This window comes from Podarcis cretensis, assembly GCF_951804945.1.
Source record: "Podarcis cretensis genome assembly, chromosome: 3".
In the NCBI taxonomy this organism is placed as follows: domain Eukaryota; kingdom Metazoa; phylum Chordata; class Lepidosauria; order Squamata; family Lacertidae; genus Podarcis; species Podarcis cretensis.
Window position 1 is genome coordinate 57957168 of NC_137172.1, and position 26523 is coordinate 57983690.

The following is a 26523-nucleotide window of genomic DNA, read 5'->3' on the forward strand; positions in this document are numbered from 1 at the left end:
AAGGTTTAGAGCATAAAATGCTTCTTGGTTCATGTAAGGGAGCGAGCCACCCACATCATTTCTTAAGGGTTACCAATGACCGGATTTTGGAGAGTTCAGGGTGCTGAAAAGGGAATAGTGTGAGAAAATCTCCTTCCACTCTTCCATGAGTGGAAGTTAGCATCCAAACCACACTGTTATATTTTCAAAATTCCTCTGATGAAGTGAGTTTTCCCTCAAAGGGTTTTGGGCATTAACAGTAATTCAAGAAGCCTTTTTAAAGAACACTATATTTAATTGCATTGTGAACTCCTAGAAGAGAAAGACATGTTATATATACATCTCTTGTGCACCTATTGTCATTGCCTTTTGTTTTATGTTGGTTTTATACCATTTTAACTGTCATGGCTTCCTCCAGAAAATCCCAAGAACTGTAATTTGGAGGCACTGTGAGAGTTATGTTTGAGAGCAGTATTCCCCTCACAAAAGTATAGCACCCTGTGGTTAGAGAACTAATGTTAGATCTTTTTAAGCTGCCATGAGGTTAGCTCAGTTGGTTAGAGTGTAATGGAAAGGTTGCTGGTTCGATCCCCGTAAGGGACAGCTGCATATTCCTGCATTCCAGGGGGTTAGACTATATGGTCCTCAGGGTCCCTTCCAACTCTATGATTACACACACACACACAGAGAGAGAGAGAGAGAGAGAGAGAGAGAGAGAGAGAGAGAGTGTTACCTGGATTGTTTTTCTGTGGAACAAAATGAGCCCATAGCAAAATGCCCACAATCCCTTCTGCTTCTCGGATGCTTAACAGAATCACTAGGTGAAAGAGGATAAATGGATAATTTCATGTTAGCCTGGCTGGGCGCATAAACCAGGAGAAATGCCAATAATTATTGTCACAATAATGGTTGGTAGGCAGGAGTCCAAAAGCCACCTACACTCTCCATTTATTGCGGCATGTAAGAAGATGAGTGTGGGAGTAAGATTATATAACAGCTACCTGCTTTACAGAAAGATGAAATATTTTGGCTACAACAGCAGTCAGAGTGTTTCCCACAGGACATGTGAAAATACTGACAAACAATAGCCTGTTATAATTTGATTAACTCCAAATGCATACCTGGAAACTTAAATCTAGTGAATTGTCATGGAATCATCTTAAAGATTGACTTCATAATTTTTCTGACATGCTATGGGGGAGGTACAATGTTTTCTAGCACAAGAACTAGTAAAAGTCAATTATTGTTTAACATGATCTGCATATTAAAAATCAAATGGTTAAATAGTTACTGATAATGCAGTGCTGTGATATATGCCCAGTGCTTTTTTCTGTGGGGGGACGCAGGGGTACACATACCCCTAAACATTTTGAGAATCTAAGTTTGGCCTCATTGAGGAGCAGTTTTTCAATATGAGTAGGAAAATGAGAGTACCCCTAAACATTTTTTATAGAAAAAAGCACTGTATATTCCATACATATACCACAGCACAATATTGCCATTAACAATTTAACTACTGAGTTTGTAATATGCTGATCATGTTAAAACTTTAATTATCTTTACTGTTTTTCCTGCTACAAAGCAATATAACTATTTGCAATGGAGTGCTGCTTGCTCTCCACAGAGAGAGTCCTGTGCATTTGTGAATCATTCACCATCCATCTGCAGCTGCTATTTGGAACTATTTAAATTGTTTCATGTGGTGGCTGCAATGTGTGAATTCGCCCAAGAACAAATGTAACTAACTCCTATGTATGTGCATGGCTCGCAGGAAAGCAATAAACACATGCTATAGATTCTTTACGTACAATTTTATTTGCATTTTAGGTCATTATTAAAGAAATAGACGACAAGGAAAATGAAATCCCAAGCTTAGAAAAGGATGCTCAGTCATTTTCTCAGTATCTTACATCTGGAGAATCAGCACATATCAAAGCCAAGTTGACACAGATCAGAAGGTATTGGGAAGAACTCCAGGACCGTACACAGCATCTGGAAGGATCAGTGACTGGAAAGGCATCGGTACAGCAAAAATTTGAAGAAAACTTTGCAAAGGTAGACAACGTAAACTTGTTCTGTCACTCAAAAGAGAGTGGACATTAAATGTACTGTCAGGGAAGACCTCAAAAAGTGCACTTAAAAGAAATACTTTCTGTTGTACACACTTGAATTAATGGGGTATTTTGTATGCATGAGTTGCAATCCTCTGCGGGTAATGTAATGCTAAAACTAGACTAAAACCAAGATGAACTAGACTGATGTGCCTGCAGAACAGAAAGTGTCACCATATTTTTTAAATTATCCATTCTTGTTGGGGATCTGGAGTGTAACACTGTCTATATCTACTCAGAAGTAAGCCCCACCAACTTCAGCTGGACCTGGTCCAGTTGCGGGTGTAAGGTTTTCCTCCAAAGAGTTAGATGCAATGCTAGGCCTACTCAACAGAGTACATCTGTTGAAATTAATTGACATGACTAACATAGGTCCATTAATTTCAATGTGTCTACTCTGAGTAGAACTTAGTTGGCTGCAGCCCAGAGCTTTCTACCTTGAGCACAATTAACTGGAGTGGGGGTACCGGTGGGATTTCCTACCAAATAAGCATGCATAGATGTGTAGATATTTGTAACTTTGTAAATATTTAGTACTTTTTCTTAATTTCTCTGGTTTAGGCCCAAGAGGAGCTGTGCAGATATGAAGGAAAACTGGCAGAGACTGATACTTCATGCTGTTCCTCAGCAGAGACTTACAAGGCCCTTCATAATGTTACGGTAAATATATATAAAGTTTGTTACCTAGTTCCATGTTTAGCATGGTAGAGGTATTTGTACTGGCTGTAGCCAACATTCACCCAACTGAAGAAATCTTGGTTGAACATTACTTCTGCAATCAACAATCTTGGTGTTGTGGGGGCAAGAGAGAAGCCCCATTTGTTTTAAACAAGCGTGAGCAGGGGTGGTCAACAGGACTAACAGAATAGGTGGGGGAAAGTTAGCTAAAAAAGATATTATTTCAGTTCCACCCAGTAACATTACTGCCCTAAGACAGTCTTAAGAAGGCTAATCAGAAAGCTGTAAGTGTTGCAGGGAGGCATTCCCCCAATTCAGCCTTCCAGAAAAAATAAAATATGGCAACAGTTGCCTTTTGTCCACAGCATAGTGGTGTTACTACAGATAGTTTTGCCTGATGTGGTGCCACCATCAATAAAGCCTTGTAACCTCAAAGTATCAGCCTGGGTTGAGCAGTTATACAACCAGCCAAGCCTGAACACTTTCTGGCATTATTGCACTTGAGGATGAGTTAAATAAAGCCACGGCATAATTAGTTCTACTTCTTTCTAGCTATGTGCAAGACTATGTGAGGGCCACGGGGTTGGTAATTGTCTTCTCTTTTGTTGTGTTCAATTAAATAAGGATCTCTGTCAAGTTCTGGAAAAAATGAACCAAACACTGGCCTCTCTGTCATCTGGTTCTCGCAAGATCATGAATAAAGAAAAAGCCGCCCAGGATGTTTTGATGCTTCAGCAAAGACATGAAATGGTTATGAGACAAGCTAAAGATAGACAGGCCTCGCTAGAGGTTCACCTAGCACAGTGGCAGAGGTGAGAAAAGCACTGTGTGATATGCAGGCAGAAAAAATATCTGCAGCTGTCTCTCAGCTTTTGGTTTCATGGGACTTGAACTGATGAGCTCTTTTATTATTATTATTATTTTGGCTGTGTTCTGGTAGACAGGAGAAGGAGCTCTCCGCCTTCACGATTTGGCTAGAAAGGTGTGAAGCTGCAGCCAGACCTTCAGAGCAACATGTTTCTGCCGACAGAGTCAAAGTGGAAAGTGAGCTGCAGTTAGTCCAAGTAAGTTTTGTGGGTTGGCATAGGTTGCTTGCATTGTTCTTGTAGGTTATACTGGGAAATAATTACATGCTATTATTGTTTTACAAAACAATGTGTAGCCCTGCAACTCGTGGCAGCTTTCCACTGAATGCTTGAAAGGAGCTAAGCTTAAGGCATAATTTTAAAATCTGCTCACTGAAACGAGCTCAAGACATAGGGTTGTATTCAACATAGTGCTAAGCAAGCAATTCCGTAATGCAAGGATTTCTGCTTGTGCAACAGAATAGACACACATACTATATCTGTTATGGGGTCCCCCAACCATCCAGAGCAGATTTGAGGAGGACATGGGGTGAATTCAGAGGGAGCAGAGGGTGGAAGTCCCATTGCACTAGCAGTAATCTTTGTGCTGACAATGATTAGGTACTGATTTACCCAGTTTCTGGAATGCCTGAAGCGAACACAATTGCTGGTCCATCAAAGCTGAATGCAACCCACCAGGGTCTCAGCAAAGCTCTTGTTTGACTGCCTATGTGAGACCGCCAAAAGAAGTGTTTGGGTTAGTAGCCACACGTTGTGTACACCTTGCCTCAGTAACATATATGATGCCTACAACAGTTTCTCTGTTTGCAAATATGCTCATGGATTCAAAAACATTGGTGATCCTGTGCTTAGTAAATGAATTCAACAGATAATATACACACATAAAATATCAAATGCAACATTTTATATCAAATGTCACCACTATTCAAAACTCAGCATCCTTTTCTGATTACTTTTCACCCAAATTGCAGTGACATATACTTTCATGTTGGTGAAACCAACATGGAACCAAATTCTGTAATATATTTCAGTGTGAGATCAGCTCTGTGTTGTCATGCTTTTGGCAAACCAGATTTGTTACAGTTGCCAAACGTGTAGGAGGCCTCACAGCAGTTAAAAATCAATCCTAGCAATGGCACCCTTTGTTTCGAGCCACCCTGAGGATTTCAGTAAGCATGGTTTCACATTGCTCTCAAACTAATGTTTGTTGTTTCTATTTGCTATCATTGATTTCTAGATATTTTTGGTGTTTTATTTTTACTTTTTCTAAATCTAAAATAATTATATTTTAATTTGAATTTTGTTGTTAGAATTTTCTTTATACATTTCCAGTATTGTTTTAAGGAAACTAATTCAGGACAATATTCAGCAATGAGCACTGAGACTTGCATAATAAATTCAGTCAATTGCAATGCCTCGTTAAATACTGAAAAATTGTCACTTACAATTTAACTTTCTCTAGATGTGTTTGGTTCAAAGTTATAATTATAATATTTACATATTAAAGGGTTGACACTAAGATATATATATATTTGTTTCTCAGGATTTGCAATCTGATATTGCATCCTATGCTTCATTGTATACCAGCCTACTGCAGTTAAATGAATCACTATTTAAAACAAGTTCCAGCGAAAGTGTGAAAACACTTAAAAAAGACTTGGAAGACTTAGATAGAAGATGGAAAACTCTACCTCAGATAATTAACAAAAGGTTTGTGTTTCTGTTTAAATAGCAGCACTTTACGGGCAAACAGATGCTGATCACTGACAGAATGCAGAATGCCACAAGTTAATGTGGGGAATGTAATGGAAATCACACACTGGGCTATGTTGTTTGATGGGGACTAAAGTGGAGAGGAGAGTACAACAATCCAAGAAACCCATATGTACAATCACTGGCATTTTTCTGTCTTCTGCATGGAAGACATGCAGCTCTGAAGTTCAAGACAATGTCTACTTTGAGCAACAGAGTAGGTTATAGGAACTGCTTTATACAACCTCAATGTGGGGATCATTCACTTGGTCAGCTCCCCAGCAAAAGTTTATTTGAGAATGCACTCTGAAAGAGAAGATGTTATGAGATTGTTTTCCTTTCGAGTGATACATCTCTCTATTCACTGTGTCAGCTCTCCTATCCCCTGCAGGGATGAGCCATGCAAAATTTGTGTTTGATTAGCTGTACCTGTTTATCATTATTATTTACCACAGCTGTGTTTTTTATTCCCACATAGAGGATTGTGCTGTACATTACTTACATAACTGAATATGTAACATTCTTTTATTGCATCCTTAACTAAAAAAAAATTCTGACCAAGTCAAGATAAAAATGAAAATGTTAATTTCAACATCTTCCAGGATAAATTTCCTCCAGTCTGTTGTTGCTGAGCATAGACAGTACGATGAGCTACTCCTCAGTTTTTCTGACTGGATTAAGCAATTTCTTGGTAAACTACATGCTACATCTGAAATAAATACAGCTGATCAACAGCCTGCTGTATGTCACAATAAGGTAAATTCAGTGACATCTTTATCACATTTCTGGGTCACTTCTGGGTCTAGTATGATGTGTGTATACATGGTTGTGCACATATTGAATGCTCGTAAATGGCAGGCTGCCTGTAATAAAAGAAGTTGTACAGAATTTTTTGGGGGGGAGGAAACGAGCAGAAATTTAGTAACAACAAATGACTTTAACATCAAATTTGCTGGCAGTGCTAAGCAAGGCATATGCCAAGAAGAGGTGTTTTCCTTTTGCTTTTTAACACTTTTTATTCCCTACCCTTCATCTTAACAGGAACACAGAATGGAAGTGGAAGGAAAGTTCAAAGAACTACAGAGTCTGAAGAGTCATGTTGAAAAGCTGTGCTCTTTCAGTCGGCCGGAAGATCACAGTGTGTTCCAGAATAAGGCTGAAGACTGTCTCCAGCTCTATCAGGAGGCCAGTCAGGTAATTAGCCGCAGGCAAGATGCTTTGCCCCACCTGAAGGCCTTCTTAGAGCTTCATACTGCTGCATCTCAAGTTCTTCACCATTTGAGGCAGATGGTAGAAACTACTGGAAACATGGACAAGTCTAAATCCGAAGTGCTGGAGAAGGAATTGAGTGAGGTTATTCAAGATGTCAGCAAACTGGAATCTACAGCAGCCAGTTTAGATACATCCCTCACTAAAGCACAATATCATTTAAAACATGGAAGCTCTGAGCAAAGAATCTCCTGCAGGAGTATCGCTGACAATATCTGCATAGAATTAGAGTCCATCCAGTCTTTGCTGGGAACGAAACAGAGTGAAGCAGAAGCCCTGGGAGCTCTGCACAGGTCTGTCATGGAACGCAAAGAACAGCTCTTAAAAAGCATTGAAGATATCGAAGAAAGGGCTGACAAGGAAGGACTGAATGAACCAAGCCTTCAAGAAGTTCAGCAAAGGTAAAACAAAAAGGAATGCATGCATCACGTGAGGATAACTTTCTCAACTGGTTCTTAACTCATTTCACTTACTAAGATTGTGTATTGAGTCAAAAAAGCATTTTTATTTTTTATTTTTTGCTGTCTGGTCTCGTTGACCTGATTTATAAATCTGTAAGTTGTGGGTCTTAGTCAAAAGAATTGGAACAGACATGGTTGTATCAATAGGGCTTGGTTTTAAGGCAATGGATCTTGTGCTATATTCTGAGTGGATGCTCAAAGCATGTAGGTATGTGTAGCCATCAGTAGGTTTCCATTATATGATGGTACTGGTCTAGGTTGAGGTTGATGGTGCGGTGGAGTTGTTAGTTTTAGCCCTTCATCCTTTTTCTTGATGAAAGTAATAAGGTTAATTGTCAAAACAATAGATACTTTATATGCCAAATGCTTAAGACATACATATTGGTATGGAACGGGATATAAAATTTAAGATGTGAAGGCATTTGTATGGAAAACAGTTACAATAATAGAACTTACCGTACACTGGACAAAAATAGACTAAATTTCAGAAAATATTTGCAAGTACACTGTCTATCAGGAATGGGGTTGGTGTTAACCTTCCTAAGTAGCTAGGTATATGGTTAACAGCAAATAATATAAATCTGTATAAAGATAATTATTTTAAAACCTGGGAAGATATTAAAAGAAATTTGCAATTTTGGGACAGAATGAAACTTTCACTGTTAGGTAGAGTGTCGACTATAAAAATGAATGTATGACCAATAATGTTATTTTTGTTTCAATCAATTCCAGTGATTGGCAAGACAGATTGTTTCAATGTATGGCAAAAAGATATTTCTAAATATATCTGGTAAGGGAAAAAAACAAGAATAAAATATTGATAGAGGCAAAATAGAGAGGAGGTTTCTCCCTGCCAGATATGAGATTATATTATGAAACATCATGTCTTTGTTGGTTGAAGGAATGGATGACATTGGAGAATTCACGTATCTTAGAATTAGAAGTTCAAGATAATATTTGTGGTATGAAAATGTAAAAGGATTTACAAATCACATAATTAGGGAAAAAATTGTATAGAGTATGGGATAAATACAAAAATTTAATGAAGACAAAAACACCACTTTGGCTCTCTCTCTTAGAATATATATTGTACTACAATTTGATTCATATAATCACAGTTGCTATAGAATGTTATTGTGGTGCTTAACCAAATATTATATTATATTTTTGTCTGTTTGCAGAGGTGTAGCTTTGTTTGTCTGTTGTTTTGTTTGGTGATGTTATATTTATTTATTAATGAAGAAACCTAAAAACAAATTAACAATACGTAATAAATATGTTGATTTACAGATTAAGGATTTTTAATCAGTTGGATGATGAACTGAATTCTCACCAGCATGAACTAAAATGGCTGATGAGCAGAGCAAAGCAAATTGCCCAAAAAGATATAAACCGTGCTCAAGCAGTTGACAAGGAGATTAATTGTTTGGAAGTCACCTGGGAGGATACTAAGAAACTTATTCAAGAAAAGTAGGTATTTAATTAATTGCAATATTTAAACATTGAAGGTTTTTATAAATATGTTGTATTGACTTAATACACGCTGCTAGAGTTGTAGGTGTAAGTATCCTCCTTCAAGTTGTTCTGAAGAGGGTCAAGCCTTTGCAAAAACTCCAGCTGAATGGTGGCAAATGCTCTGCTAGCATTTGAATGCCCATAGAGGCTTAAAGTCACTCACAAAGCAGCTCCTACCTCTCCCTTCCCCTTAGTTCAAAAATTTACCTTTGGAGCAGGAGAAAGTCATGGAGGTTTTTATTCCACCCCTATTAGATTCTGGTATTGATAGTTCCAATCAGGAACATACACACTACCAAGGTTCTGGAAGAGGTCACTATTGCATTGTAAGTTTCTGTGCCAGAGGTCACTATTGCTACCTTCCCCTAGAAACCCAAATGCGGGTTTCTAGACCAAGAAGAAGGGCAAGAATGGCAGTTCCACTTTACGTGGTCAAGGTGAGCATACTGCTGCAAGCAAAATTGCAGGCTATTTAGTTCTATTCACAAGCATTTGAACAGGGCTGCTCAAAGGAACAAAACAGCTTTATCGGCTGCTTTATGTACATACCTCCATTTTCTACTTGGACCTTTGTATCAAAGTGCATGTCCTCATATCTGCTGCTGCATATCATGGGAAGGGAACTACAAGGCAACAGCAAATTCTGCATGATCAATCATACTCTGGGCACACAGTAGACAAAGCATACGTGTCATCCCATTTTTTCCCTCACATCATAGGCAGGAGCAGTGTTGTGTCCTTGTTGACCTGATAAGAGAATATCAGAGCCTGAAATCCACAGTAAGCAAAGCCATAGAGGTTGCTAGCAATGTTACAATGACAAAAGGCATGTTGAAGGACCAGGAAGATGTCAGATGGGCTTTATCAAAGGTAAATTAAAATACTTTCATCCTAAAAAAGTAGTAATTATTTAGTGAATCGTTTTAGCAGGATTATAGTCATCTGCCGATTCTTCACTTTTGAGGATAGATTCTTTTATGCAATGAGCTGCTACATGAGAAGGTAATCCTATGTCACGTAATGTAATGCATAGCAGACATTTGCAAGTGAAACAGTAGGGTTTGGTTGCAGTTGCTTGACTGTGATCTGTATCTGCAATGTAAAACATATGTGCATTGCTTTACCTACAATGCGTAAGTAACTTTATTGCAAAACTCTAGATTGGCCTTTTCAAAATAAAAGTAGTTGCTTGAAATCAATGGTGCCAAAGTTGGTCATGATGGAAAGTTTAAAATGTAACGTGTAAAGGTGATTAGGCAGAATGGATGGTGAATCTGTTTACAGATTTTTGTAACAAGCGAATGTTTCTGTTCACAGCATGAAGCAGCCAGAAATGAGTTGAATGACAGACAGAGGGAATTGGATGCCTTCACTAACAAAGGAAAACACTTGCTAGCAGAACTGAAAAAGATTCCCAACTGTGATCCCATGCTAGTAAAAGTTGACATGGACAGCACTGTGGACAAATGGCTGGATGTAAGCAGTATACAGTCATACCTCGTGTTGCGTTTGCTTCAGGTTGAGCATTTTCAGGTTGTGTCCCGCAGCGACCCGGAAGTACCGGAAAGGGTTACTTTCGGGTTTCGCCGCTCACGCATGTGCAGATGCTCAAAATGTGAATAACTGAAGTGTGAGTCCAATCATGGGAATGAAGGGTTATATATAATCAGAACTTGGTGTGTATTATACATAACCATGAAGAATTCATGGCACCTTGAAATATTTTTTTATTAATTATCAGAATTGCATTGCATCATTTCTCCAAGGAGCACAGTGCAGCATATGCAGAGTTTTCCCATACAGTTCTCAACAATCCTGTGTGTGTGTAGTTTGACTTGAGAAACAGGAACTGGCTCCTTGTCACCCAGTAAATTTCTTGGCCTAGTTGGGGTCTGAACCCAGATCTCTGCAGTCTCAGCCGAACAGTTTATTAAGTACACTATATTTATATAAAATGGAAGGAAATGTGAATTTGATTTCTCAAAGTGCGTCTTTTCTCCTGGCAGGAAATAACTACTTCATCAGGGAAAGCTTTCATCAGGGAAAGTGTTAAGCCCCCTCCCTACATGTAATGGTTCCAATCCTGATTGTGCCCCACACAGCTCTTATTCTTAAGGAGAAAAGCACACCAATATATGCACACACAGTGCATTATGTAATGCAGTCAGCCTTGAAATTCAGGAGGGGAATGAGGCATTGATTATAGCACTAGTTAACACCAAGCTCCCAGATCCAGCTTGGCTTTTTACTCTCACTCTGGGCAGATCAAGGAGGAATAAGAAGCACAAAGGTTACCTTTTGTTAGGGTTGCTGCTCCTTTGTGTGCTTCTGGTTAGTGGTGATGACTAGAGAAGGAAGAGGGTTGGGTAGAAATTCACTATAATTTGATGCAACTAGGGAGTGAAGATAATGCAACTGGACAAAGGTTCCTGAGCAAGGCTGCAAGTTCTTTAAAATAAATTCCTGTTTCTGGCATGAGGATAAATTTGAACCCTTGAGGAAGGTCTTCCCTTTTCCCAGTGACTAAGCAGGGGTCCTTGAAAACACACTTGGATCTTGTAAGAACAACAAAGAATCTGGCACCTTTATCACTCAGTATACAGATGGCATAGTCAGGAGGATGTTCTCAGTCTGTCTTAGCAATCAGTGTGAGCTGTGCTAGAATGACAGGTGGGTCAGCAGAACTAAGCAATTAGTTAAGCAATTAATTGACTTAAACTTACTAGAATAATCAATAAAGATTTATTTAATCGGGCAATATCCCTAATTGCTTTCTTCATTGCATAACAGGTTTCAGAGAAGCTTGACGATAGCATAGATAGGCTGAGTGTCAGTGTGTCACTGTGGGAAGATGTCCTGGCAGTTGGTGATGATGTGGATGGGTGGTGCAACAACTCCATCTCACAGATGAATGGCATTGTCAGCAACCTGGCCAGCTGCCAGGGAACCGAGGCTTTCCTGGAAGAATGCCAGGTACCGTTAAATTGTTAACAGGCAACAAATACACATCTAATGAATACACACAATTTACAGGTGTTAAATGCTTTTGGAAGAATTCCCAGCAGAATTGAAAAAGTCAGGAGTACTAAGAATGATGCATCTACCTTTATCTAGATCCTGTGCCTATATCCAATAGTGGTTGGCTCATCGGGCTTCCAATGCCAAGGGTCACTGCCAGTTATCCAGAGACAGAGGGGTAGGGACAAGGCAGCAGGGAGATCAACAAAATGTGGTTGCAGTCACAAATTCCATCAGAGGCTCCCACCATGCTTGCACTGAACTCCTTGTTGCCTTGCTGGTTTCCCTTTTCTTCTCAGTAATGGTTGGCACTGGAAAGCTAGGTGAGCAATGCTGTTGCACTGACCACTACTTCCTGTATCTTGAGCTACAAGGAGATTCTGTTGAGGGAGATTCTGTAAACTGAGGACTCTTTGGCACTATGGAAAAAGGACATATGGCAAATTCCCACAGTATTTATCTTTCAGTGGGGGTCAGAAGTGAAGTGAAGTTAGTCCCGGCTGAGGACATTGGGACCGGGGGCAAGATGGCGGCGTGGGAGCAGGAACAAGAGTCCAGAAACCAGGGGTCCGAGGGTCAGGAAGCAAGGAGTCACAAAGTCGAGGGTCTGAGGGTCGAGAAGCAGGGAATCAGGAAGCCGAGGTCCGAGGATCAGGAAGCAAGAAGCCAAACGCAGCAAGGCAGGAATTGTGTTGCTGTGGCAAAGAGCCAAAGGGAAATGCTGACCTTATATCCCTTATATTCCTTCCTGGCTCTTGCCACCAGGTGCAGTGAGTTACCAAGCGGCTTCACCTGTGCAGCCGCGCCTTGCCTCTCCAGTACAAACTTAGGAAGGCCCCAGTCCTGTGAAGCCCTACTGGTCACAGGCCTGGTTCCTACACGCCCTCCTGACACTGTGACCCAAGTTACTTTTCCCAATAGGAATGAATGGCAGCTGTTCACTTATATGGAAAGAATGCACTTAGGGCAGTGGTTTTCAACCAGTGTGCCATGGCACCCTGGGGTGCCTTGAATGACGGTCAGGGGTGCCATGAGCAACACTGGCCTCTGTCCCTCTTTCCTTCCCTCCCTTCTCTGATGTCTTTGCCTCCCCAAGGCTTGCACAACTGTTTATTGCAGCAGCCCTGGCTATAAGCTCTGCAGGAGAATGGTGCCTCTTGCAGGCACCTCTCTTTGGGGTGGGGGGTGGGGGTAAGCACAGAGACCAGAGGCCGCAGCAGAGGCTGCCTGGAGACTCCCAAGGAGAGGAGGCTGAGGGAGCACTCCAAAAGGGAAGGGGTTTGAAAAAGGGTGAGAGGCTGCTAGCTCTACAGGCAAGGGGTGACACAACTGGGCTCCTGAGTCCCACAGGGGAGCCACAGAAAGAATATAGTTGGTTAAGGGAGCCGTGGACTCAAAAAGGTTGAAAACCTCTGACTTAGGGTGTCGTTGGGATGGAGATACTAAACTAAAGCCATTTTTCCTCATGTGCTCTTTTACAGTCTCAAATTATAAATAAAGAACAGAATGTGGAACAGATCAGTTCAAAAATATCTGAGCTTAAAGAATTAGTAAATGCAGAAGAAGTTCCCCCAAATCTTCAGGTAAGATATTGTAGCCCATTGCAGCTAGTTCTTTAAGGTCCTTTAGGAGCCCAAACAGACTTTCACACTCCTCCAGTCTCAGGCTTCTATGAAGTTTGATTTGAATTAATAGCTCTAATCTTTGTTAAATGTTCCTGTTACAAGACTATATACATAGACGAGAGGGAGTCTATATTTGGCTCTTGGTGTTTAAAAATCCATCATGTAACTTAGTGACTGGTCCTGATTCTTTCATAGAAGAAAGATCAGATGGCCTTATCTTGAAATTCCTGTTGTTAGGCTGAAGATTGTATGAAAGAACAGCCACAATAAGATTATTCCTTTTAATAATGAAGGCAGGTGGTCAAGGGCCAGCTTGAAAGCAAAATGGGACCACCTTTGTAAGACTAAAATGCTAAAGTTTGGTACTGGCAGCTGGAGGGAAGGTATCAGTTCTGCCCCCCCCCCCCATTGAACACCTCTGTAAGCTTCTCTTTAAGGCTAGCTGGAGCCCTGATCAAGAGGACTCCTCTTAGGGTGAAAGGCTATACTGCAACATTATTATTTTTGTAGCTGCCACTTGTGGGATTTAATGTTTATATTGTTGATTCATTAAAGGACCTTATGTTTTCTTATTTAACAAATGGTACCACAGAAGTGGGATAATAATTATTTTCAGTTGTTTTATGATTATGACAGGGAGAATTTGCATTAATGAATCTGCTTGTTTTTGTTTTAGTTTTTAGAAGCAGATTTAAGGAAAAAACTGGTGCACACTAAAGAAATGTCTGAGATAGCAAAAGAAACACTAAAAGATTTCAGTTCTCAGAAGATGCAGTTGCATAACTTTGTTAATCAGATGGAAAAGTGGCTCACCAAAATGGAAGAATCACTCCTAAGCTGTGCTCATAGCCAGGATCTGTCAGGTCTAAGCACAGTCAAGGTGAGTATTACAAAAACAATATAGTATTTAGAGCTTTATGGTTCATCAGAATTCCATATCCATTCTTACGTCACTGTAGAAGGGCATTAGTGAGGCTTTGGCATCACCTTGTGGTAGAAGGCAGATTTTTACCTTTACCTTTTATAGAAGGCAGAAAATCAAACTTGTGGGAAGTAGAGAGCTCCCCAGAACCAGTTTGCTTTCTTGCCTTTCATAAATATGTTCATATCCCCCCAGCCCCCCCCCCCAGCTTCCATCTCCTTTAGCCATTTGTTCTGTTTTTGCTTCTCTTCACCAACTAGGACAGCATGCAAGGCGAGGGAAGCATATTGAAGTTGAGGTTAGTGAAGTTAGCAGGTGGCCAGCATCGGCCTCACCACTCTAACAACCAAGTTCATGATGTTGCCTTGTGAGGTGGGGCGGGGTGCCCCCCCAACCAGTAGGAGAGAGAGGACAGTGTATCAGATTTGATGGCTCCTGGCTCTGCTCGGCTCTGGCCACCTCCTGATCCCTCTTAGCAGTGTTTTGTTTACATTCCAGTAGTGACCAGAGCCTCAGCATGCCTGTGCCAGCCCTCCCCCTGTCCCCATAACCCTCCTTGTCACTACATAGGCATCCTGCCATTGGTTACACTCTGCACCTGCTCACCACAGATGAGGTGGCAGTGGTGGGAGGCGGCACATCAGGGTTCCAAGGAGCATGTTGCAGCAGCTGCCCACCACCACCACCTTCACAGCCACTGCCAGCATGCTCCTTGAAGGCCGGATCTGCCACCTGTCTAGATCCTGCTGCTTGAGGCAGCTGCCTTACCTTGTCTCATGTGTGGGCCGGCCCTGGTTTCATGGCACCTTTAGCTCAGAGACACACAAAAAAGACTTCATCCCAGATATCTCACTGTTTAATGCCAATTACAAGAAATGGATGAGATTTTAAACTAACTTAATATAGTGCATTTATCATGTGTTGGTTTAGAACTATCAGGAAAACCAGTGCTTTTTTTCTGGGGGGACGCAGTGGTACGCATACCCCTAAACATTTTGTGAATCTTTGTACTTTTGTCCAGTTACTGTATTTATTTTTCCTGATTTGAACTATAAAATGGTGATTTTCTTGAGTCAAAATGAGAGTACCCCTAAAGAATTTTTTTAGAAAAAAGCACTGAGGAAAACAAGCAAGCTGTTCCTTCTCCCTGCCCCCTCGCTTTCCCCCTAGAAATCAGCCATCTATTTCCAAGTCAAAATGTGAAAAGTTATCACTATACAGTAGTTTTCATATGATCCAGCGTGGAGAAATTTCCTGCTTTGTTAGGCGTGGTAGAAACGTGTAGCGAAGATATTGGAAGCTGTCAGGGAACTGCCATCAGAGCAGGTGGTGGAAGGGCTCAAGGAGGTTAGGAGAGACTTAACAGCAGAGGAAGGAACCAGCAGGGGGAGAGAAGGAGCTCCGAGGGAAAGGGAGTCGGAAAAAGGGCTCTGGGACACTTCCAGCGAAAACAGTGAGGAGGTTTCAGGACCTCCTATAGGGACACCCACACCTCGCCGGAAACTGTCACGCCGAGAGTCCAGAAGACGCGTTTCCGTTAAGGAGCTTTTATGTTGGAAGAGATTCCGCAAACGCCCACTGTCGGATTCTGCCAGCGACTGAGGGAGCCATGCTTAAGGGCTCCGCTAAAGACAGAGTTTTGCTAAGCTGAGCAAACCCTGAGGGACTAAGCTTTTACGCACAAGCAGCTCATCATCCCATCACAGAAGCTATATAATGGCAATGAACCAAAGGTATTTCCAGGGTCTAAGGCTTAGATTCTAAGTCTAGAAAAAATGTAAGTAGGGCTGCACATACATTTCAAGAAACTTCAGTTCAACTGATACATGAGGAAGTGTCCCAAAATTAGGGACAATGGTGTATAGTTTCGATGTACTTCATACAGAGGTAAAACAGTTAGTAGAATAATTTAAAATCGATTTCTTTTCTATTTTGATGGCTGATATTTCCCTCTCTAAGGTTGCAGGTTCAACCCCTTTAAGAGACTGCTGCATATTCTTGCATTGCAGGGGGTTGGACTAGATGACCCTCAGGGGTCCCTTCCAATTCCAAGTAGGGAATAGATATAAATAAGTAAGGTGGTATGTATGTGTTCATGATAGATTTAAGTAAACATAATGTTCTCTATTTGATGTTACAAATTTTCTCCCAGAAAATACAAAAGGACCTGCAGCAGCAGCAGAGCAACTTTGATTCCACTCAGGAAACACTTAACAGCCTGTGTCGCAAATATCCATCTGTGGAGCTGGAGACTCTTGGGGGCACTGTCACATCACTGATAAAGAAGCATGAGGCTGTGAACCAGTTATGTTTGAAAACACAGACTTCCATGCAAGAGTCCCTGGAAAAACACTTCTTCCGTGAGTCGTCATGGTTGTTAATAAGTGAGCCACAGGAATGTATGAAATTGCTTGAGATGAGTCATGCCAGCTTTGGTTGGTGAAACGTTTCCATTAACATCACTAACTCATTTTTATGCATAGCCTTTCCTAAAACTCAAGTTGCCAAAAACTTGTTTTACTTACCTTTCCAAGTAGCTGGGTTTTTGCATAAACTGTCTTAATATATTCACTATTCAAAACAGAGAGTCCTAGTCAGTATTCACCAGAATAACTCAGCTGTTATTTCTGTTTTCTAATTCTATTAAACTGCCACTGCTGTTTTGCAGGCTTCCTTGTTTTTGCTAACACCAAAGTGGTCTGTCATAGAGAAGAATATTCAGTGTTCCATTACTGAACTGAAATCTATGCCATTGTTCTAGTGGCGGTGATTACAGTATACAAGTCAGTAGTGGAAAATAATAATTAAAACAGAGTATTCTTGATGAATTCTGAGCACAGAATATTTTGTATAATATAGTAATGTTTTATATCTATCCCTTCTTGTTTTTTTTCCAGAATCTATGTGTGGATTTCAAAGCTGGTATTCTAACCTGAAGACTGCTATAAAAGACTTAAGTATTACATCTGGAGATAGTAAAGCCATCGAAGCAAAACTCCATGAACTGCAGGTACCGTTACCATGGATGACCAAACAACACATTGTTTGGTTTTCAAGTCTACTGGGTTATGCAGGTGTACCCTTTAAGCACTCACAAAGCCTTGTGGGTTTTGTGAGCGCTCAACATGCATGCCCATCCCCATTACCACCGGCAAAAACTCTGATAAAAATACCTTGGTGAAGGCGCAAAGATAACAGGTACAGAAGAACTCACTGAAGACAGGATACTGATAGCATGTTAATGGTCAGAAATAGCATCTTTCCCAAAAACATTGTAGGCAGGGTGACATGTTGTATGTATCTATGGCATGAAATAATACGCATACCATCAATTGCAGCTATGGAGAAGCCCATGGGAAATGCTCACTGAACATTAATCTGACTTTAAATTTTACCCAGTTTTAACTGATGATGCTACCAGGCCCTTTGTGTTTCCAGTGATGTCTTTTGGATTACTGTAGATGTTAGAGAGCACCTTGCAACCTACTCCCACCAAGATCCATCCCCACCACCCTCCCTCCCTCCCTTTACTTGCCAAGGGTGATAAAGATGGTTCCTCAAAACAGCATTTACCATGGTTGTCTGCATACCTGGATGCTACTATGCAAGTGTAAGGTGGATTGCAGAATGTTGGTTCATACCAAACTTTCTCTTTCCATACAAAACTTGCAGATTAGAATTTTTTTGCTAGTTGGTCTTCTATACACAATAACTTTGTATTTGTTTTCTGAACAAGGAGTAACATTCAAAGCTTCTGTCTACCATCTGAAGTGGTACATTCAAAGGAAGTCTGTGCCAACTAATCTTTATGTATAGATAGTCTTGGCTTTCTAAACAATTGCTCTTAACATTCATGCTTTAACCAATCTTCTTCATTTCCATTTTCTTTTTCCTTCCTCTACCCACTTTCCCAAGTAAAATTCTGTGTTTGTTCCACTCAGAAAGTGTTGGATTCCGTTGAGGAAGGAAGGAGCAAGCTGGGGGCAGCTTCCCAGGAAGGAGAACATCTTTGTGCTTTCCTACCTAAATCATCTGTGAATAGCATCCAGGAACAGATAAATAAAGCTCATCAGGACTTTGAGGGATTCTTTAAACAGTGCTTGAAAGATAAACAAGCTCTGGAAGAATGCATTGCGGAGCTGGGAAGGTAGGTTGTTTTATTCATTTGTGCATGTGATGCAGTGTATAAAATATCCATATAAATCTGCCTTGTGGTCTTGGACTACCTATTCTGACCAACAGTGACTCTCCCAGCCATGCAGCCCCAGAGCTTTTTAACTGGATTGGGCCTAGCAGCTTATGCACACAAAGCATGTGCTTGACCACTGGACTTTGGCCTCTCCTAAAAGTGGATTTGCTTGACAAAAAGAAAACAGTGGCATATAGCTTAACATTGTGAAATTGTTGGTAACCATGTCAAAACATTTCCTTTACAGGGAGGAATGTTTGTGGTCTCGGTCCTCTTGCTTACATAACATTAGCAACAAGTCCAGTTTTGAATACTTTTATTCATGTGCTCATAGCAAACAGTCCTTCTTTCTAGTTTGTACAGTTAAAATGGAGATATGGGTAGGACTGCTGACCATTGGACACTGGGTGAGAGAGAGAGAGTGAAAGGGGAGGGGAAATAGAACAACCAAAATAGGCTTATTTGACATTTATATTTCCTGTATAACCATATTTGGGCATGCACCCTTCATACAATTACATTTGTGTAAGATGGAGAGTGGGACAGTTTTCACTAGCTCTACCCCTGCTGGCCTATTGTTTCCTCATCAGCCCTAACTCTCCCCCTCCCCCCCCCATCCACACGTTGCAAGGGGTGGTCTCTGAAAGTGGGAACCTGCTCTAGGCTTTAATGTATGTATGCTCCACATGCATACAGCATATATTGTCATCACATGAGGGGTGAATGTATGAGCCAGGCTGTGGAGAAACAATCCTTCCATTGCCTTCAGTTTCCATGTAGACTGTGATAAAAAATTAAGCTGTGCCACTTTTACAATTTTGAAAGCTCCATTCTCTCTATAATTCCCACGGTTTTGCTTGACATATTTAGATCCTTGTTGAGTATTTTTAGGTTACTCGTCACTGAACAAAAATAGTTTGTGTGCAGCTCTCATGCACTAGGCATTAAAGTAAAACTGGTATCTAGGCAAATTTCTTTCTCAGTTTGTGTAATAGCAGGTAAATTCTCTGTTTATCTAGCGACAGTTGCATACTTCTGCTTTTGTTTTGTTCACAGCTTTGAGGATCTGTGCAAGAGCTGGAGTTTGTGGCTCCATGAAATGGAGGAAAGGATAAGCACAGAAGCTTTGGGTGAGAGCAAACAGAATATTTCTGATAAGAAAAATGAGGTGCAGAAAGTGGAAGCATTCCTAGAAGAGCTGCTGGTGGCCAGGTACAAAACAAACTTTACCTAAATATCCTATCTTCTTGCCTGCTCTATTATATAATAATGCCTACACGATCCTAAATAGGTTGCTTAATGTGTATTTTTACCAGCACAGTGACAAATAAAAAATGTATTGAAATCAAGAAACAAGTGAGATATGCATATGGGTGTAGTGCTAAACTTTTTTATTCAAAATAGCTTAGTAGTTAAGGGAAGTTTGCATACACTGCAATATGCAATCGGTTCAGGGAACCGTTTCTCATATCCACCATACAGGTTTTGTTCCGTTGCCATAAGTGAGTCGTGGCACATAAATACATCAACAATCTAGCAAGTCTCAGTCCCCTTAACAACCAAATTCTTATTAAGGACTAAGGATTCAGTGTGGAATGTGACTATGGAGCCCACTATTATATTATGATTACAGTTTTGTTCATGTACCCTTATGTGAATCTTTTACCATTCATATTGGAACTATATTGCAATAACGAACATTGTCCATAGTTTTTCATATCACACAGAGATATGTGTAACTCCATAAGCTTTCTTCTCCGTTTTTGTTTAGAGAATCCTTTGATAAACTGACCCAGAAGTCACAGGTTTTAAATGAGAAAGGATATAGTACTGGGAAGGAAGTCCGTCTGGCTTCTCAGCATTTCTCTGCTTACCATAACCTAATCAAAGTAGTGAAGGAAAAGCTGAAGACCTCTCAGGTGGCTCTCCAGGAACACCAAGCATTAGAAGAAGCTCTGCAGGGTATGTGGACCTGGGTGAAAGATGTGCAAGAAAAGCTGGCCTCTGCAGAGGGCACCATTGGGAGCAAAGTCGTGTTGGAGAAACGCCTCATGCAAATACAGGTGAAGTAACAAAATCATGGAACTGTTTGTATCAGAACTGTTCGCTGGGTAAACAGTATCAGAACTGTTTGTATCAGAACTGTTTGCTGGGTAAATGCTTATTCTTATATGCTTCCTAAATCCAGATAAAACTCAATCTCTAGTTAACAGAGATCAAAGACAAAAATTGTTTGCTGAAAATACAGGATTGTCCTTATTTCCTTGCTTGTAACCTTATGTGTCACTTTTGAAAAGAATAATATTCAGCTGTTAAACCAAAACACAAGTGACCATGAAGTGAACACTAAAATTAAAAACTAAAATAACAGCCACCATTTTTTAAAAAAGGATCCACCATGAGTAATAACAGGCAACCAAAGCATCATTGGGACATGGGTGGCGCTGTGGGTTAAACCACAGTGCCTAGGACTTGCCGATCAGAAGGTTGGCGGTTCAAATCCCCGCGACGGGGTGAGCGCCTGTTGCTCGGTCCCTGCTCCTGCCAACCTAGCAGTTTGAAAGCACGTCAAAGTGCAAGTAGATAAATAGGTACCGCTCTGGCGGGAAGGTAAACGGTGTTTCCGTGCACTGCTCTGGTTTGCCAGAAGCGGCTTAGTCATGCTGGCCACTTGACCCGGAAGCTGTACGCCAGCTCCCTCGGCCAATAAAGCAGGATGAGCGCTGCAACCCCAGAGTCGGCCATGACTGGACCTAATGGTCAGGGGTCCCTTTACCTTTTAAAGCATCATTATCATCACCATCCCTCAAGCAGGCCAAATGGTAATCAGAATTACTCCTCCACTCTAAGAGACAAAATTCCCCTTGCTTTCAAAAGCTGAACCTATCCATTCGTTTCTGTGGCTTACTGGCCAAGGGTACCCAATATATTCTTTCATCTTTAGTGCTAGTTGTGACAACACTTTAAAAGCTAGATCAGGCTGAATTATTATTGTAATTCTATAATAATCCTGAAAGGGCTTGCTAAGAGGAATCTAGAATTCAGTATTGTCCATAGAAAAACCTACACAGATAATCCTTTCTAATGTCACATATGATACAGCCTTTGTTTCAAAACTTGATGGGTGGCATTCTTCTTGTGGGTAAACTATTGAAGCTTTACTGTCCTTTTGCTTCCTAGGAGATCCTTTTAATGAAAGGTGAGGGAGAGGTCAAGTTAAATATGGCCATTGGCAAAGGTGAACAAGCCCTTAAAAGTAGCAATGAGGAAGGGCAGAAAGCGATACAGACCCAACTGAAAACATTAAAAGATCTCTGGAGCAGCATTATCAATACCTCACTGAGTTGTCAAAGGTAAGTTATTTCGCTTTCTACATATACTTGTGGTCATTGTTTGGTAATTTTCTTCATTGAGAGTTCATCTTACTTCGTGATTGATTGATTGATTAATTAATTCGCTCAGGACTGGTTTGCATTGATTTGGATTCTAAGATAAGTGAAAGGAAGGAAGTTCATGAAAGAAAAAATTCTGGTCCCCTCCTTGATCTTGCATCTGCCTGCACCCTGACAAAGTATCTCTGGAAGGTCAATGAGGCACTCCAGAACATTGAGGAATGGGAGCCTGGCAGGTTGCTATGGGAGAGAAGGGCCAGCCAAAACCAGCTAGCCAGTTCTGAGCAGAGTGCCTTAGAGGCATGGCTGTGATGGCTACTGGCCAGTCTTCTGTGTAAAACATGTCCTTTTCAAGAATAAGGAGGGGGTGGTATGAGAAGGAAACAAACAACTGTTCATGAAAAAGGTTAAGTAAGAGACATATAACCTTCTCCGCCCCCAAATCATTTCGATTATTTCCCCCTCACTCCTCAATAATAACAAAATTTTCTTTCCCACTTGCCACCTGTGATTTGGGGTAGGGTGGGGGCTGAATTGGCAGGAAGTGTTTTACAGCAGCCCTAAATCTAGTTCATTCTCTTAAATGGTGTAAGATTTTAAATGCACTGTGTATTTCTTTACTGCAAGCTTGCTTGAGTCTGTGATTCATCAGTGGGATGAATATCTGGAGAGGAAAAGTCAGCTAGACCAGTGGCTGGAGTCAGTAGACCACAAAGTGGAGCAGCCTTTGGAGCCTCAGAATGGCTTGAAAGAGAAATTCTCCCTGCTGGACCATTTCCAGACTATTGTTGCAGAAGTGGAAAACCATTCTAAAGACTTGCACCAGCTCATGGGTAAAGCCAGAGAACTGTATGAGAAAACAGAGGATGATTCTTTCAGAGAAGCTGCTCAAGAGGAACTGAAAATCCAGTTCAGCGACATTGCAACAGTAGTCAAGGTAAATATGATGTATGCTATCCCATATAGATGGAAGTATATTAATCCAAGATGCTGTGCTTAAATACTTTAAACTTCTTTGGAGTAGCTGAGCAGCATCAGCAGCGGACACCATGTTGCAGCTGGGCCACTCATCTAACTTCCATCCAACTGAGTCACTGCAACACACCGAGAAGGAAAGCGAGAGGGACAGGGATCGTTTGCACTATGCTGACCATGAGATGCTTAAAAACTGTCAGAGAACTCAGGAGGAACTAAGATTTGAGTCTGGATCATTCCAATACAATTGGTTCTATTTATCATGAAAGGACAGGCAAATATTGACAGAATAGGCAAATATTGACAGAAAGTTATTGGAAATATAGTAAAGAATAAATATTTTGTAACTGGTAAAACGTAGAGTCTATGCAATACAATACTCAAGAAAGCAAACAAAAAATTAAGTAGATGTTTATCTTGTCTGCTCTGTGGCTTCAAGCAAGAGTTCAGTGCAGTGAGTGCAGGAGGAAATATGGTTCATTATCTGACATTGCTTATTGGATAAGCAAATCCTGAAAGAATCAAATAGTTCTGCTGTCTTGGGATGCAAGGGAACGATTCAGTCATAAGATATGTGTGACTCATCATGTATATTCCTTTGGAGTAAAACATATTGCTGTAGTTATAAGAATATTTCATCATGTGTGTAGCTAGAGCAAAGAGGCCCTGTATTGGGGTAGCCAGTGTGGTGCCTTCTAAAATTCAGTGGACTACAACTCCCATCATCTCTATTTGCCATATTGACTGGGGCTGCAGAGAATTAGAGTACAACAACATCTTGAAGGCTAGTCATACTCTACCACTATAGAGAACCATATTATTGAAACAATATACATTGCCAGCATTCACATAATTTATACTCACAGTGATCTGATTCAGTTAGAACTAAACTGTGGTTTATTGTTATATACACAAGTCCATGCTTGTGTGTCCTCCTCTCCTCTCTTCTTCTGGCACAACTGCAAGGGGAAGATTGGAAGCTTTCACATTCATTTTCAGTCAAGCATAGTTTAGTAGTATGCCCACACCCAGCACTGTGGTTAATTCTGATAGGTAATTAAGAAAACAAATAGGATCATAAACCATGGTTTGAAGATGACTTGTTTGCCTAAATCAGACCAGTAGTTCGACAGGGCAGGGGCACTTACCTGACTTCACAGCATCACTGAGGCTTTCCAGGAGGTAGAGGGATGAGATGTTGGTGAGGTCTGTTTTCTTGGGTAGAAACTAGACAAATATAGGTCCTTTGGCAGAACTAACTCATTGCATTGTTATTCTGTAAACACCGCATTGAACACAACCTCCTTTTCACTTATAGGAAAAAATGAAGAAAGTGGAAGATATTGTTAAGGACCATCTACTATACCTCGATGCAGTTCATGAATTCACCGACTGGCTTAATTCTGCAAAAGAAGAGCTTCACCGCTGGTCAGATGCGTCAGGGGATTCATCAGCCATACAGAAAAAACTGGCCAGAATTAATGTGAGAAACTACTGCAGTAGCTTATTAACCTATTAACTTTAGCAAATATCAGTCAAGACATGGTAAAATAAGCATTAAAAAAAGAAAACACTATTTCTTGCATTATATATTAAAAATTTAGCTGAGAGCTTACCTGCTACTTCAAATTATGTTAAGAGCTCTACTGCTGAACTGCAGCTACTTAAAATAAATGAAAATTATACACAGCATAAGTAGGTGAAGGCTTTTATCTATACCCAGTTCTTTTAAACTGGTAACATTTTAAACAAACAAAACTTGGCTTCTCATTGTGTAAGCTGTGTTTTATTCATTGAGCTGCTAGCTGACTGTATTTCTGTATGCTAAAACATTAACGTTTTATGTTGGATTTTATTTTTGTTGGTATTTTGAACTGTCACTTTGTATTTGTAATAATGTATTTTATTCTTTGCCCTGTAAGTCAGTCAGGGATTTTATGCTGATGACTCGCTATATAAGCTTAGTTAATACAATCATACCTCAGCTCCCAAACACCTTGGGAGTCAAACATTCCCGCTCCCGAATGATCGAAAACCAGAAGTGAGTGTTCCAGTTTTCGAATGTTCTTTTGGAAGGTAAACGTTCGACAGGGCTTCCGGGGCTTCCGATTGGCTGCAGGAGCTTCCTGCAGCCAATCAGAAGCTGCGCTTTGGAAGTTAAATGTTTCAGAAGTTGAACAGACTTCCGGAACGGATTCTGTTCGACTTCCGAGGTACGACTGTAATAACAGGAAGATGAAGAATCAGAAATCGTGAAATAATGGAACAAGTGCATATACCACATGGCAACTGGCCACTTGGTAATTTGAGAATAACACCATCCTTAAGTTATCATACCCAAAACAAAACACGGGTAGTGGGTGCTTTTTCTCCTAGAATGTTTCTATATTTCCAATTGCTGCGTCTGACCTTACAGCTCAGTTCAAGACTGTCCAGAATATACAACAATCTGTATCATATAAAATAGACCACATGTTAATTTTAATCAATCCAAACTTCGTTTTCTAGGAAAATATGAGGGCTTTAGTTTCTGAAACTCTGTAACTTGGTGCTAATGTTGCAACTTTGTGCACAGCTTTTCCCTTTCTTTTTCCTGCTTTGTTATTTTAACCTTTCACTTACATTTTAGCACAGGCTCGGCACTGTTCAGAAAATATATATTTTTGGTGAAACTGTTTGTGAACATGGAGCAGTCAGTGTAGCTCTTCTGCAGAATGCTGTGTGTCGTTTTGTAGTAAGCATGCCGTTATCCAGCTGAAGTGGATCACAGCCATTTCAGTTGCCATGGTGATATTCCATTGCAGGAGCTGATAGATTCCAGACAGACTGGTGAGGGCCGCCTAAACAGAGTTCAGACGCTGGCTCCAGCGGTGAAAAAGAACACAACTGTTCAGGGGTGCAAGCACATAGAGACCGAAATGCAGGCCCTTCACTCCGACTGGAAGCAGTGGGAAGAGACTGCATTCCAAACCCGAAACAGCTTGCAGGAGCTGGACACTCAGATGTCCCTGTCAGAGCAGGAATTCACCATGCAAGCTTCTCATCTGGAAGAGGCCCTGCAGCGCTTCAGCACACTCCTCGCAACCTGGTCTGAAACGCTGGCCCCTCTGGATAGTAAGCAGACAGACAAAGAGCTGGTAGAATGCTGGCACCGAGAAAAGGTAAAACCATTTTGTTTCCGTTTTAGCTCTTTCTGCTCTTTTCTTTTTCTGGGAGGAAACCGCTTGTACAAAGAGAGTGTAATAAGCAATTGTTGCTAAACTGGAAACTTTGGAATGCACTTTTAGAACTAAATCATGTAAGTTAACTTTGAAAGCACTAAAACCAGCTACACAGCAAACTGTAGAAGGAGTTTTGTGTGTGGAAACTATGTGTAGTGATTTCATGGCTTTCTGCATACACACGTGTTGCATTTCATTACTCAGTCCTCGTGGCACTGAAACTGGGGCCTCTGAGCAGAGGCAAAAATAGGACGCAGAAGCTTTGAGTACTGATTTCTGTTTAACTCTCTCAGCCCTCATCGCAGCAATCGCCATGGGCTGTTTCAAGGGGTTTAGGTAACTAGTAGTCCTGCTGGCCTTGGGTTAAGTGTTTTTCACCAAATTTCCTGCTGGTCTTTACAACCAGCTGCCTTGATAGTTTTGTATAATTTTGGACCAAGAATAATAATCATGGACCATCATGATAGGAGAAATCCATATTTTAATTTGAACTTGAATCCAAACTTAACCATCCGTGAATGAAGGGCTCCTTCTGTCCACTGAAGGTTTT

General features: G+C 40.8%; 1 protein-coding gene and 1 long non-coding RNA gene across 14 annotated transcripts in view; one reads left to right on the forward strand and one right to left on the reverse strand.

Moving 5' to 3' along the window:
* SYNE1 (spectrin repeat containing nuclear envelope protein 1) overlaps positions 1-26523 on the forward strand; it is a 296053-nt gene that overhangs the window by 104149 nt on the left and 165381 nt on the right. For all 13 annotated transcript variants that reach the window (XM_079971464.1, XM_079971452.1, XM_079971451.1 and 10 more), the window contains 22 exons: positions 1807-2034; positions 2652-2750; positions 3393-3580; positions 3709-3832; positions 5178-5344; positions 5989-6142; positions 6428-7056; positions 8407-8586; positions 9351-9501; positions 9949-10107; positions 11422-11604; positions 13131-13232; positions 13951-14154; positions 16349-16556; positions 17094-17206; positions 18138-18343; positions 19442-19597; positions 20157-20448; positions 21566-21738; positions 22405-22714; positions 24071-24235; positions 25557-25913. In XM_079971464.1, the coding sequence (XP_079827590.1) occupies positions 1807-2034; positions 2652-2750; positions 3393-3580; positions 3709-3832; positions 5178-5344; positions 5989-6142; positions 6428-7056; positions 8407-8586; positions 9351-9501; positions 9949-10107; positions 11422-11604; positions 13131-13232; positions 13951-14154; positions 16349-16556; positions 17094-17206; positions 18138-18343; positions 19442-19597; positions 20157-20448; positions 21566-21738; positions 22405-22714; positions 24071-24235; positions 25557-25913 (4548 nt within the window). The remainder of the gene's footprint in view (positions 1-1806; positions 2035-2651; positions 2751-3392; positions 3581-3708; positions 3833-5177; positions 5345-5988; positions 6143-6427; positions 7057-8406; positions 8587-9350; positions 9502-9948; positions 10108-11421; positions 11605-13130; positions 13233-13950; positions 14155-16348; positions 16557-17093; positions 17207-18137; positions 18344-19441; positions 19598-20156; positions 20449-21565; positions 21739-22404; positions 22715-24070; positions 24236-25556; positions 25914-26523) is intronic.
* LOC307213586 lies at positions 20541-25550 on the reverse strand. Its single transcript, XR_013837591.1, has 3 exons — positions 25375-25550; positions 24119-24220; positions 20541-20587 (listed from the first exon to the last, which is right to left on the reverse strand). It is a non-coding gene; the product is annotated as an uncharacterized lncRNA (long non-coding RNA).